The sequence below is a fragment of the Cephus cinctus genome, unplaced genomic scaffold, assembly GCF_000341935.2.
Source record: "Cephus cinctus unplaced genomic scaffold, Ccin1 Ccin1_scaffold0338, whole genome shotgun sequence".
Taxonomy (NCBI): domain Eukaryota; kingdom Metazoa; phylum Arthropoda; class Insecta; order Hymenoptera; family Cephidae; genus Cephus; species Cephus cinctus.
The window spans coordinates 57514-72622 of NW_014333032.1; the positions used below are offsets into that span (position 1 = coordinate 57514).

The 15109-nt window shown below is 41.6% G+C and overlaps 1 protein-coding gene across 4 annotated transcripts; it reads left to right on the forward strand.

Annotated features, from left to right (window-relative positions):
- The first annotated feature begins 3159 nt into the window (after positions 1-3159).
- Positions 3160-14760, forward strand: LOC107267059 (doublesex- and mab-3-related transcription factor A2). 4 transcript variants are annotated; one of them, XM_015738284.2, is made up of 6 exons: positions 3164-4012; positions 5238-5622; positions 12683-12775; positions 12902-13179; positions 13332-13617; positions 13778-14760. In XM_015738284.2, the coding sequence occupies exons 1-6, from the start codon at positions 3743-3745 to the stop codon at positions 14095-14097; spliced, it is 1632 nt and encodes a 543-aa protein (XP_015593770.1). In that variant the 5' UTR covers positions 3164-3742; the 3' UTR covers positions 14098-14760. The 4 variants fall into 4 exon arrangements, with proteins under 4 accessions (XP_024940054.1, XP_015593770.1, XP_015593769.1 ...); XM_025084286.1 differs by having other exon boundaries at positions 3160-4012; positions 12683-13179; positions 13758-13857; XM_015738283.2 differs by having other exon boundaries at positions 12683-13179.
- Positions 14761-15109: the final 349 nt, after the last annotated feature.

Genomic DNA, 15109 nt, shown 5'->3' on the forward strand with positions numbered 1-15109 from the left:
CTACGGGCAGCACTGCCGCAGCCAGTGGCTGCGTCCGCTATGCCGCTACGGTATGGCTTGCAATGTGCCGCATCAGCGAATGTGAAAATGAACAAAAAATATATATCTATATATTATATATTTCCCTCTGTCCGTCCGACGCTCGTTTTAGGATAGATATCCCTCTGGGACGTCCGTGCCAGGGAGCCATTTTCAATTCAATCTGTTAAAAGCACGTCAAAAAGTCATACGATATTTCACCGCGTCGCGACAAGCTTCCCGTTGTGGACGATATCAAATGCTACCTATCTGCCTACCTAGCTAACCTGACTTTACCTAGACGTCCTATTACACCAATGTCGTCTGAAATACTAAAGTACGGATGCGTTGCGTATATCGTTATTCACTTTACTATCCATCACCTATAATGCTGAAAGCTTCCGTCTTTACTTTTGTTTTTTTAATTACTTTTAACCATCGTCTCAGACGTTCTCTTCCAGTTCCTCATTCTTATTCGGAAGTTTTGTTCTTCGATTTTTTACTGATTCTTTACTTCCATGATCTCATCCATCATTCAAACGAGCAAGATCAGGATGATCTGAGATACTTAATCACGGATGATGAATTTTTGAAAAAAAAAAATTTATCTCTGAGTAAGAAAATAATCCGTGTACGATTCTCTAAAATTATTCTAGAGAATCTATTCGTGAGTGAAATTCATGGAGTCTATGGAAACCGTAAGGAAGTCTTCTGTCACCTATGTGCTCCTGAAGAAGAGATTGAAGGTACTCCAGTGAATATGCGGCTTTCCAAAAGTTTTTCTGATGACAATCTGCCATCTGAAGTACGACCCGGCATCCTTTCTGATTCAAACACTGGACAGGTTCAAGATTACCTGGATTTTGTTGCCACTTTGTCAAGGACTATTGGTTCTTTATCTTTTGTACCATTGTTGACGCTATCAAGGCTGATCTTTTATCTTATCAAAATCTACATCCCCCCAGTTCACTCTATTATAACAGATTCTTGTGCAATGTTTGGTAAATATGGTAATTCGAGATAGTAACATACAATTGAGAAAAGATATTCCCTAGGATTTCAATAATCCCCTAGGACGATGCTTTTTCGAGTCATTGGATTGAATTACTGTTCGCTACCTGACGCGGAGGTAAGAAAGAGAACGATTTACCTCAAGGCAATTTTGTGTTTCTTCTAGTCGACTAAGATTCGTGAGAGTTACTCGAGTTTCTTTCTCAAGAGAAAATATTTAATCTTCCTGGATCCACCTGGGGATATTGGTTCGACTATAACGAGACTACACGAAACTGCCCAAAGACAACTGGGATTTTCGTCTGAGTTAGCGGTTAATATTTCTTTCTTATTTCGTTTCTGTTCGTTTTATATTTTTTATACGTCTCCGTGGCTCTTTAACATGGTATCGCAAAAGCGCGCTCCAGAATCAAATTTAGCCAACAATTCGCTAATCAAAGTCCTCTAAAAACTCGACATTTAAAGCTAGTGCGTATACGACGGGTTTCACATTGATTTATTGATTTATAAACCGGACTCCCGTACGTGTCTCGTAATACTTCTATAATACGCATAAGTTTATAGTCCATTGACTTTAATGTGCAAACAGTATATCATAGGGAGATGGTATTATGTAATTTCTATGACGCATGATTAATTTATAGAACGGAATCAATTGATGACGAGTAAAGAATGTAATAATTATAGTAGAACAGTAATACAAAAACACGAGTAAACGTATATACATATAAATGGAAAAAGGATTCCATTGGGCAGTCACTCCAAATCAAAGGTAATTCCCCTATTGTGGGTTGAGTTTGCGTAGGTACGTGTTAGGTTAGGTTAAGTTAGGTGGGTAGATAAGTAGGTAGGTTGTTCGGCAAGTAGAGATACGGGGTAGAAACCCATAATACATACAATGCCTTTATTCCATTCTCATTGCGGGCAAATAACATCTGTACATTAGATCACTATAAAATCGGTGGCCATTGCAGGGATACAATGGGGCCCCATTCAAACCTCATTGTAGAGCACGTTTCAAAGAAGGTGGTAGGGACGATGATGATGATGATGATGATGGTTCGTGTACTAAGGTACCTAAAGTGTGTAAAAGATATATTAAAAAAAAAGAAAAACGGTTTCTGATATATAAAGAGAAAACAAGGACGTAGGAAATTGTACAGGTATATATGAGAGTACAGAGTGGGAGATTGAGGGTAGTAATGAAACAAGAAGAAAAGAGGAAAGAAAAGAATAAAAGAGACACACGCAAAGCACAGAGACAGAGGGAATAGGAGGGAAAGAGAGAGAGAGAGAGAGAGAGAGAGAGAGAGAGAGAGAGAGAGAGAGGGAGAGCAGTCTTTAAAACAGTTGGCCGAAAACAAAAGGCGGAGCTGCGGAGAAACGTCTGAGCATCGGGCGCATTGTGCGTCACGTTAAACGGGTTTTAAATAAAGGGTAATGTGTTGGTTCGTTGCTTCTCTATGTATATACTTATTGGCGACGTCGTGCTAGGTAGGTGGGTACGATGAAACGTGGGTAGGCAACCAGCAAGCTAGGTTATGTCCTTTCACTCGTCTCTCCCAGCAGATATAAACTCTTAACATCTCTGTGGGACGGCACCATGAGCCAATAGGGATGACTAGAAGGCGTGACTGGTACGAGGTAAGCTCTGTCATTGGTCGAAGCCTCGGGGTGGAACACTGTGGCATAGTGTTTTATTTCACACGCTTCTGGAGGGGATGTTAGTTTCTGCCCTGTTGGTAACCTGCCCCACCACTATCTACTGAGGCCCTGTGTTCACCTCTAACCCCATGCTAAAATCCAGTATCCCCACTTACCCTTGTGGCACTCTCTCACTTTCATCTCTCTCTTGAATTATCTTTCTCTCTCTCGCTCTCTTGGAAACGTCGTACTCCCACTCCCACTCCCACTCTCAGTTAACCAATGATACTCAACCTACTGTATAGCTTTCTCATTCTCTTCTACTCTCTCTCTCTCTCTCTCTCTCTCTCTCTCTCTCTCTCTCTTTCTCTCTCTCTCTCTTCTCACCCCTGCCACCTCTCGCAAACCGACAACCCCCCTAGCTAACGCTACCTGAATTGAGTCTCCCGGGATGCTGCAATTGTTGACACACCGGAAGATCTCGCTGAGCAATTCGGCATTTCGGTCTCGACGTCCGAACAAGTAGTAGTGAGTGGCTTTTTCTTCTTGGGCATTGGTCTTCTCTTCTGAGTGCTGCGACTTGTTATTAGAGTGCCGAATTTTTATGCGTATCCCGCGAACGTCATTTATGTGTTTCATTTATGTGTATATATTCAATGTCGTTACTGTCGTTGATACGTGCATCGATAGTAGCAGTTGTACTCGTGTCAGCTTCTCCTCTCACGGAGATACCGGAGTGATCGTTGAAGGAAGCTGAAAGAGTGTCAAGAGAGATTAATAAAAGCGAATCACATGATTGGTGTTAGATAAATTAGAGTTTTGAGTTTTTGGGAATGTCACTTTTTGAAAATTGTAACTTTTCACGACGTTATAGAGTCGTAGAGAAGTAACTAGCCTCTCTATATGACTATTTAATTATTGGAGCATCTGATTGTAAAGTTTGATAATAGATGTGGTGACCATGGACGATTAATATTATAAAATGATATATCACTCTGTACTAGAAGATTGGTGAATTGGACTTCAGTGCAATATAATAAAAAGGGTGTACCTTGAGGCTTTGAGGAGAATGTCGCTACCAAGGGGAGTGGGTCTTGGAGTTGATGTTGGACAACTTATGCAACATCAGCAACAGCAACAGCAACATCACGTGCTGCCTGCGGCTTTCTTTTTACGCGCGAGTGCGGAGCGCTATCAGAGGACACCGAAGTGCGCGAGGTGTCGGAATCATGGGGTGGTTTCTGCCCTCAAGGGACACAAACGTTATTGCCGATGGCGTGACTGTGTCTGTGCTAAATGCACCCTTATTGCTGAAAGACAACGAGTAATGGCTGCACAGGTTAGTTGACTAGAAGGAAGTATTAATTAATAAATCAATTGTCTCGATTAAGGGTAAATTCCCAAATTGTCAGTATTGTAAGGATAGCTGTGTTTTTCTCAAATGCATAGACAAAAATAAGAGCATGACGTTGTATGCAATACTGACAATGAATACCGGAACGTAGCAACCTAACTTGGTGCAATATTTATTTTTAAAATCTGCTCGTTCAACTACGACCACCCTTTAGTGAAAGGGATCTTAATGGAATTTAAAAATGACAAATCAATTGGCAGTAGATTTATCGAATAGAAAATAATTAGTAAAACGTTTGTCTTTATCAGCCAGTAAGCCGTGAGACCCTTTCTACATTGTATATTTGTATACGAGAATCCACCCTTTCTTCTAGAACCCTTATACGCGAAGAGTATCGTTAGCTTGAAAATTTGCCAGTGCTTGTTTGAGAATAGGGGTTGGTAAGTAGGCGAGGGTGTATAAGCGTTGCGCGGTTAGTTTAAATGCGCTTGGATGCCGCAAACCCTTATGGAATATGTAATAGTTGCAAATTTGCTCAAGAGGATTGATCATATCTACAAACATATTCAACCCTTATCGTAACAATATAAAATTTTTAAATACGCGCAGCAAATAGGTTAGGTTAGGTTTTTGAAAAAAAAAGATTGAATGACAAACGTAGTTGCTCGGAGTAGAAAAACTAGGGTTCACGAAGACACCTTAGTTTTGAAGGATTTGAAATTAGATTAGGTCCCTATCCATGCAAGGAAATGTGTAGTTTAAGGGTGCAAGAAGAGGGCCGACGCGTGGGTCTGTAATTCAACCTCTATACACAGGGTGTGCAAGAATTGCACTTTTGTAATACATACCAGCGTCAATGATACACATAGCACTGGGGATAACGTTTCAACGAATATTACACGCTGATCGTGTAACATTCCACAATTGTAATACTACACAGGGACCGCCTTATAATCTGGCCTATATAAAAGATATCCGTCAACCTATTTAGAAACGCCTATATATTTATACGTTAACCGCCTATACAGCCTACAGGTATAAATCCTGCTTATTTTGTGCATATAGAAAATCACAGTGTTAAATAACATTGTGAAGAATTGTAAGTAAATGTAAGATTATAGTACGTTTAAAGTGTTATTTAAATTTCAAATGTGCAAGATTTGTTTGTTACCTCTATCAACTTCGCATATGTTTATTTGGTTGGTTATAGGTCGCCTTGAGGAGGCAACAGGCTCAGGAAGAAAGTGAGGCACGAGAGTTGGGTTTGCAGTTGCAATACAACAATGGCAGCTGCCCCACAGCTTCTGTTTTGCCGACGTCTGCAACAGCTACGGCAACTCCAACCGGAAGTCCGCCACCACATACATCACATGGTGCCAGCCCCGTAGGCCTTACGATCCCAGCCGCGGCTGCAGCGGCAGCGGCAGCGGCAGCCGCAGCTGCAGCATCGGAAATTCAAACGCAACTACATCAGCAACCTGACTGCGGAGGCCTTCTTCAGCGGATGAGAGTACCCCAGGAACAAGAGTATCGGCCAATTAAATCCGAGAATAATGATACTTCCGTCCATGGGAATTCGCTATCCGGAATTACAGGTACGTACCAAAACCTCCAATAATCCTGTTAGAATCGATACCGAATCACATAAAATACCATCACTTATATCACTGGCACTCAATACTATATCAGATTATATTATATATCAAGCAAAGAGCTTGTGCCTCTAGTTTTCTCTTTAGGGTGTAGAATGGCTAGAGCACAAACTATGGACTGAAAGTACTGTGGGTAGGTTGTAAGTTTGCAAGGTACGAAAGTAGGGTTAGGAATTAAGCCGCCACTAACGAACGACTTACTTCGAGTGGTATAATAAGGGGCCCGCGTTAGCCATTATTCACTTAACTTCAGGACTCTGGCTACCCTAGTACCTATTTAGGTACACGTTCCTAATGGGCACTCATATGCGTGCCAATACGCGTATATCCTACATACTTTAACACGGTTTATACTAACCATACGTACTTAGGTACTCCTCGTGCGTATACATGTATTATGCGTCGTGCGGTACTTCAGCTTTTTCTTTACGGTCGCGTGCCTTATACATTGTCCTTTAATTTTCCCTCATTCGCGTTCCTGTCCTTCTTTATTCCATGGCAATACAAATATCATAGACCTCTTGTACACCTAGATGTGCCACTCTATTAACACCATGGTAACACAGCTACATAATTATTTTCTGTAATACCGACAGGAACGCTGCATTACCCCCAAATAACTAGAAATAAGTTTCATGTTTGTGGATACGTGCCGTAAATTAAATATAGAACCCTATTCATAAATATTTCTTTGGAATTATGTAAAATCCAATATTCTCGAAGTCACCTGTATATTCTGCTGGCGAAACTGCCAGTATCTCAGATATCATTGAGGGAACCAATAAAATGCGAGGATATTCTATCCTGGCCAACCGTCTTACCCCAGAACTCGCAGCCATACCCAACTCCAGAAGATCTTCGAAACACAGTACAGGCGGTACAGTATAGCGAGCTAGGGAGACTTCACTAGAGAAGTTTAGCAGTAATTGAATTTCTCGGGCCACTGCCTCTAAGCGTGGGGGATGCTTGGCTGAATAGGTCGGTTCGTTGGCTGCTTGCTTCTCTTTGCTTAGCTTGCTTCTGTATATAGATATGTACAAGATATAATATAGAGTGCTATACAACTAGCTAGTTTCTCATCTAGGTATAGTCTCTATGCTTGCCGAACGTATAAGTAGTTTCTGGATATACATACTAATTCAGATATCTCTTTTAACACAAGATATTGAAATGGATATTGTACTGTGCATCGGTACAGTAGACTGCGTGAATATAAGAAAGCAAAAGCGACATCAGACCTAACCTACTGCATCCTCCTCCTTATCTTCCTCGTACCTTCTTGACCTTTACCCTCTTCACCCTGAACGACTTAACCTCCAGGCTTTCCATTTTCAAACACGTTCCGTTCGAGTGGCCAAGAAACTTTGTCCCATCCGCCGTTAGCTTCCATTCTGTGCGAGACACCAGGAAATTATTTTACCGTGCTGATTCCTCTCGGATGACAGAATTATAGGGTAACGAATTCCAGGTATCGTCTGTCTTTTAACTTTTTCTCTTTATTCTCTTTTTTTCATTCAAAACTCCTTCAACTTTCCATCCAATGGATACTGAACTGGGACTTGCAAACAAAGTTGGAATGCAAATGTATGTATTATTTATCAAGCAATGGTACCTAGCGAACTGATGGCGACGTTCTAGTCGCAACCCTTTCTTAAGATCTTCGTGGCTGTCTTGGCAATACTATTTACATGGTGTTTTATAGTCAAGTTTGTTTACCCCAGTGTTGACTTAGGTGTGCCTCTACTACGTAAACCTCTATCACGTAGGCACGTCTCTATGACTGTTTGAGGATGATTTTTGCGCAAGATTTACGTGCAGTAATCGCATTCCTTACACTCCTCCACGTGTGTATTATAGCGAGCTTCCTCGAGGAGAATGACTTTTTGATAAACGTATATCTCTTCTAAATTCGCGTATACAATTTTAATATACAGATACCACTTATCTACATGAGTATTTCTTGCATGAATCTGTTAGATGTAGCATGAAAAGAAACCATAGGACAGAAGGTAGGGGATATAATATCGTGTTATGAAAATTAAAATAAAGACTTGTGCGTATACTCTGCACAGAAATAGGTACACGAGGAGATAAGAATCCCACCAAGCGTTTCAATGGAAAAAAAAGAAAAAAAAAAGAAAACGAGAACTCTACCGATCGGGTTTCTTTAAGTTACCAGCTAGCAAATGTTTTTAATTAATAATTCTTTTGATTAAGACAGAATTTTTAACTCCCATCTTTAATACCACGAGCTTGAGATCGAATATAATAATCTGCACTGGAGAGGAATTCAAGAATCTTGTCAACGATTTGATCTGACGTCATTAAATCAATTCGCAAAGAGTGAGCGTATTGTTTTGTCAGCTTGTCATAGATTGATATAACGAAGAAAAACAAAACAACGCGTCATAGGTACTAATAGCGCGCTTCTCGAGAAGTCAAGCAACAAGCAAGGAAGAGAGACTGGAAAATCTATGCCGCGGGAGTGAGCGAGCGAGGAGAGGAACTAGCGAGAGCAATAAAAAAACATGGAAAGAGAGAGACAGAGAGAGAGAGAGAGAGAAGAAAAACCAGAAGAGCTACGGTCGGCGCACCACCCGTTTACCAAGCATAAACGCCGAAACAAAGGACGGCTGGGTGCGAAACAATTAAAAACGTTTCGCTCGATCGCTCAGGATTCCTCCTACTACCCATTGCGCCATATCCCTCGAATCCGTAGCTGCTCCCGCAGCATGGTTTCGCCTTGCTGGTTCCTGGTTGCTGCTCGGTGCCTATATCACCTCGTGGCCGCCCTTCGAGTACTCCGCAGCTCACCCTTTCGGCAGCAATAACAAAACACACGGAAGGGTGAAAACAAAAGCGAATCGCGGCGATTTAATGACTGATCGCGGCCTGTTCCTGGTGCTGGTGGAGGCGGTGAAGGTTGCTGTGTAACGTGGTGCACACCTCCATAAGGAAATATATAGACTCCTGTATATATATATATATACACACACATATATAAATATACGAATATATGTCTTCCTGAACTGTGCTCAATCCACGTTGCATCGAATTGCACCACGACAGAAATGCATACAAGTCCACAAGAACTGGTAGCGGCTTATACGTATATATTTCGTGTGCAGAAGGCGGGTGCCACCTTCTACCTACATTGGTTATGGCGTTAATCGCGCGTGCAAAAGCGCCGATTCAATTTTTTAGGGAGTTTTGTTTTATTTCAGCGATAAGCTGAAAAAACCTGGAGGATATGGTTGCTCTGCTGGTAGCTATGTGCCGGCTCTGCTGCACCGTCTATACGTAACCGGTTCTTGTAGTATGAGCACCAAAGGTTGCACCGGTACTACTGGATGCTAAGCCGACGTCGGATCTTGTATGCCATTTAACGCGCGTATTGATACGTAATAATGAGAGTCTTTTGTGACTTACTGACACGCCCATATTTTCAACCTCGCTTACATATAGGCATACGGGTCCAGCTTTAGTTATATGAATATAACCGTGAGGATATACCGAGACATCTGGCGTCGACTACTAGACTTCTGACACGTAATTTTATTCTTAACATATTAATCACTATTAAATTTCTATTTATATTTAATATTCAAATGATTATTGTATTGACTTTCTCAGCATTGAAATTCTGATATCATTCTTATCGGTCCATGATTTCTTGAACCTACTATATAGCCAGCACCTTATGGACGCCGGTTTAAGTATCCGAGACATAGTAAGAATAATAAAGGATTCTCATCCTTTCTGCAAAGTCCCTTCAACAATGACGGACATTCGGTTATTTTACGGTCGGGCCGAACAATAGGCGATAACAATTCATGACTGCGACCTCCATTAAAGGACTGAGGGCGCATAACGTTGAGAGCATAATTCCCAGTGTGTATAGCTATATAGTATGCCTATATACACTATATCTACATAAAATACTGGAATATCCTTAATTCGATTCTGCGAGTTGCACAACTACAATTCGCCTATATAAATGTAATAGTAACATTTCGGTTATCATACACACAGGTTAAATCTAACGAAAATCCTTTTCACGTTGAATACAGTACTAAATACTAATATGGGAGGATCGAACATATCCAAAGGACAGGAGTAGGTACAGCGTACTAGTACGTACTCCCTGTTGGCCACGCAACCACTCGCTTAGGCTAAGCACCTAAACCTAATTTATAGCGATGTTTCGTGTCCTCCACAGTTGCCCTGCAGGCTGTGTCCTATTGCTCCTATTCTCTATTATGCATCGCCGCCACCGTAGGCCGGAAGCCCCGATATCTATATGCCATTCTAAATTATTCGGCATTGTCCTCGCTTCATTCCATTGTCCGCGTCTGTCTCCACCGTGCCGAGATACGCCACGGGTTAGGGCGTACCTACAACGGCACAGCCATCCCCGCCTATTAGATCTTATATATATTATATATATACATATACATATAGAGATACACGTAACCCACTCCTATGTATAATTACACCCTTGCGTATTTACGCGTTATCCGTCGGTCAATGCTTTTATATTATTTTCTACGTATATCCCCTGTGCATTGGAGATTTAGTCATCACATCGGAGGAATTCTGCTGGATGAATTTGTGAAAGAAACAATTTTTTTTAATTATCATCCAATGATAAATTGTCACTTGGCTTACTCGTACATTTGATATTCTCAGACCGTTAAAAAGTGGAATGCAATATTGCGCCAGAGTTAATGTAGCCGTTCCCGACGTAACGTCTATGCCGTCAAGAGTCCTTATGGCCTGGATGCTTTATATATATATATATATAGTAAATTGTATCGCGTGCTATCCTGGAGGCGTGACTCCTATATAGGTATAGCTGTAGGTATACTATATCCGAGGATCTACCCCTTGGATAGACATTACGTGCGGTTATTAAAGTGTCGCTGGCGACACCACCATACCTACGACCCTCGACCTTCCTAACCACCCTTGCGTGGCTGCCTTATGTATACCCTATTTTGACGTTCTATCTACTGTCGAAGGAATGCCCACTGGCTATATCCATCTATGGATATATATATGTATTGTATAGAACTATTTATAAGTCTGTACTCGTGTATTTTCTTGATACACGTTCTGGCATATGGGATTCTTGAAGCGGCTGGAATTCGAGTCTAAGGGTTGAACAGATTAAAGTAAAATTGAGAGGAATGACTTTTTATTGTGCATTAATTGAATGTTTTTCCTTTATACATATGTGTAATGGTATATACGATTTTACATGGGGTCTTAAGGAACTTCGAAAAAAAGTCGATGGGTTATCGATCAATTGAAGCAAGGGACGAAATAGCTTGAATTGGAATCGCTGAAATTTTTCAAAGGGAGGATCCGTTTACCGTGACAGTGTCTTGGGACAAAGGGATAGTATCCTCTTTTGCTGTCGCTGTATTTCATGCACATACTCTCGTATTACTAAAGGAGCTGGTATTCTCGTATTTTGCATTAGTCGCTAAATCTGAAAGGCAACCCTTATACAAGAGTAGGGTGAACGAAGGGGCCGTGGGTGCAGCGTGCACCCCGGCAATGAATAAGGTTCAATAAATTCATTAAATGGCTTTGCTTTTTGTGACTGGTAAAATTAGTGAGAAAATATACATCATTTATCGCAACCTCGTTATAGAACCCTTGAGGTATGTGCGTGAACAAAAAACAGGGTAGTAACGTGAAATTAATATAAGGTTCGAGTACCGAACCTGTAAGGGTAGTATAACCAATGGAACGGCGGCAATTTGTAGAAAGTCAGAAGTTCGAGATTATTCAGACCGTGGAAAAAGAGTATAAATTCAACGCGTATTGAAACTGACCGCTATCGAGGCCAGTCGGGAGTCTCTATACTCAATGGTGTGCCCAATGGCGTCGCGGTGGTTCTCATTTATCCTTTAGGAAAACAACGAATTTTTTATCCCTACAAAAAACATCCCTACACCCTGAATCCTCGGTTTACATTATATTCGACAACCCCTGATCCACTCAAGTTATCGAGGTTGTTAGAAATAATTGCGAAAGCCGTGCTCACGTACTCCACGTATACGTTTCGCTGTAGGGAGGTACGGACGCACTTGTACCACTTGGAAAAAAAAAATTCGTAGCAACCCCTAAACGTCCGTATAATATTTTACCCTTGGCTATACCAACCATTGACTTAACTGACCACTCGTTAAAAAGTTGAATCCTTCCTTTATTACTTGAGGATTGATAAACCAGTTAAAATGTAGCCATTACATCGCCCTTGTGGCTCCGTCAATAGAGAAACCCTTCTTTTTCTACCAAGTATTTCAGAGTCAGGGGTTCTCGATATTCTACCCTTAACGCCCAGATACTTATAAGAATAAAAAGACTTTGCGTATGGAGTTGCTCTGGTACAGCTAGTTTTACGCACTTTAACCTTTGGTTATTATTTCCATGTATGTGTGTGGGATAACTCGGATCCAACGTAACGAGTGGGCACGAGCAACTTCTCGAGAGCCATTAGGAGTAAGTTCCTATTCCTTTCTTCCCTCAGTGCTTCCTAAAAGCAATGTCCGTTGGAAAGGAAGCTGAAGAACTAGAAGTATTTTTCTCGTTAGGGCGGTGCGTTCTTCCGTGAAGCATCTTTAGGTTATGTGCATATGTCTCTGGTGGTTATCGACAAGTACAATGTAGAATTTAAGATATAATATGTATATAGTATTAGGAAGTATGAAGATGAACGAAGAAATCAGCTGTTAGAATATTTATGTTAATAAAGAAATTGTACCTTTGAAGTTTGCATTCCGTACGTCTAACCCGCTGATACTCGTGACGCTGTCAGGTAACCTCAATTAAATTAAACTCTGGTACTGTCAGGAGCATCGGCTTTTGGGTTAAGTTTTTATTAACAAACAGTGACAGATTCTTTTGACATCTGATTTCTTTCTTCACATTCCCGCGGGTTAGCCACCGAAAATATGAATGTTGCGAATGTCTGGAATTATTGTTGGTCCAGGTACAAAACGTGCAAGGATTTCTGTCGACACCGTCAACGAAGATGATCGGGATTCTGATTCAGGGGCGGACCTTCATGTGGACCGTGTCCCGGGTAAGCCCAGGCCCCGATCTTCTGGTTCACCTTCACCTTCCCGCTCGAGATCACGATCCCGTTCATCACCATCTTCCCGTTCCCAGTCCGATTCACGATCTCACACGGCGTCAAATGCTCCCATAGCCGCGGAGCGCGGTCCCGCGGAATTCATCGGTGTCCGGAAACGTGAAGACAGCATTAACAATTCTGAGGACGGAAGTGCCGAACCTGGGACACCGAGTCCGATCCACACACCGCCCTTGACGCCGGCCACATCTACACCGCAACGCGAGGGCACACCGGCACCGGAGAATCTCAGTATCAGGAGGACTGCTAGTCCTAGTGAGAATCAGACCCAAACTCCTATGCAGGCTGTGGACCTGGTTCAAGCAAGACATACTCCACCACCTCCGTCGCTTGCTGTAAGATAATATGTTTGTCAGATTTTTTTTGGTAGTTCAATGTAGGATAAGACCCCAGGAGGCGTTAGACATTTTTCTTACCGTTAAAGTTTTGCGAACGATAATCGATCTTGCAGCTATGAAAAAAGCAATGTTCCTGGGTTTTATTCTAGGCTGCCGCCGCAGCACATTTCTCACCCTATGCACCGCTCTACGGACCCACCGCGAGTTCACTCTACTGCTCACCCTCTTTGTATCAACATCATCATCATCTTCACGAACCAAGAGAGATACAGATGCAGATGCAGATGCAAATGCAGAATATTCAGCAACCTTGTGGTCTCCAAGTGCAGCAGCAGCAACAGCAACAACAGCAACGTTCCCCGGTTGATGTACTGTTGAGAGTTTTCCCAGGTCGACGTCGTGCCGACGTGGAGGCTCTTCTACATCGATGCAAGGGTAAGTTTTTTTTAGTGATTTGAAATATTACACAAACTTCCCCCCCCCCCCACCTTTCCGCTTTACTCTCCAAGTACTTCCTCTAATTTACCCCTGGTATCCTAAGCTGGTATCCAAGTATCTATCCTAAGAATGCACAGTGGAAACGGGTCTGTCACAGGGGATGTAGTGTCAGCCATGGAGGTTATGGTATGCGAGGACAGTCTTCAGCCTAAATCAGCTTTCTCTCCGTTAGCCGGCGCCCTGGCGTCGGCGGCAGCAGCGTCGGCAGCTTCTGCAGCTTACGCATCTCGCGGTGGCTATTGTGGTCCAAGTCCTCCAACGCGACATAGATTCCTCGCAGCCCCTTACACAGGAACTGGATACTTACCAACTGTAATCAGACCACCAAATCAAACTGGACATCCAAATGGTACCACTGACGCTTACAGAGAAACCAGCCCTGACGACGCCAGCGACAAAACCAGCTATTCCGAGTGACCTGGCTGGTTTTATCTCTAGTATCTTACAAAGAGACGAAGACTTAGTCGGTACAATCACTATGATTTTTTTTTACTACAAAGTGAATCCTTTGCGAATAATGCTAAATTTTGGTCTACTTCGAACGTGAGGTGGGACAATGTTACGTTCAGTAATTTGAAAGCCGTATATCTTCCTCTTTCAGGATGTGAGATAATCCTAGGAAGAATCGAACAAATTATCGGTGATAAATAATTGGCTAGACAATTCTGCCGGTGATAGACGATTAATGTGTAGATAAAGGTATGTGTTTAAATATAGACTTAGGTAGACTTAATAGAGCGATATACAGAAAAGTTGTAAATAATGCGATTGGATAGCTCAAATAATGTTCATCAGAGTTGTCTTTATATAACGTAACGCGCCTTCCGGTATACAGGAACGCGTATTCCTTCAGGATTTTACGCGTCAGTTATGGGCTGGGAAGTTCTGAAGGACTTGGGGATTCCTGTCTGCTCATATACGATGGTATACATATGATTTACAGCTAATATAATATACGTGTATAATGCCTATAATATGTTTAGCGAAGTAATGAAATTTATTAATATTATAAGAAAGCTCTATAGTTACCAATGTGCTGCACGATGTATAGACCGGAACCCTCAATAAATTATTGGTATTCCACATCAACTTTTTATAATAATATTAATTTTTTTATTTCATACAATACCAAAGTATATCTATATCACTCTTAATATTAGCATTATTTCTTTCTAATAAAATAATTCTTTTAATTCCTATTAATTTGATACAATTTTGCTATTACTGTTTATCAAGTACTGCTGCTCTTGATATCTATGAGAACCACTCGACCGAGAATTTCTGTCCTACGGAAAAAAAAATCATACGCTCAATATACAAAGTTATTTTCTCATCCAGGATAATTCATCCTGACAGTTAGGACGAACCGTGTCCTCGAGAATAAAAGAATCTTCCCCTTCCTATTTGAAAGATTACCTACAAAACGTAT

Coding starts and splice junctions, on each gene's coding strand:
- LOC107267059 (XM_015738283.2), top strand. CDS start 3,743: ATGTCGCTACCAAGGGGAGTGGGTCTTGGAGTTGATGTTGGACAACTT. Junction 4,013..5,237: donor AACGAGTAATGGCTGCACAG/GTTAGTTGACTA, acceptor GGTTGGTTATAG/GTCGCCTTGAGGAGGCAACA. Junction 13,180..13,331: donor CACCACCTCCGTCGCTTGCT/GTAAGATAATAT, acceptor GTTTTATTCTAG/GCTGCCGCCGCAGCACATTT.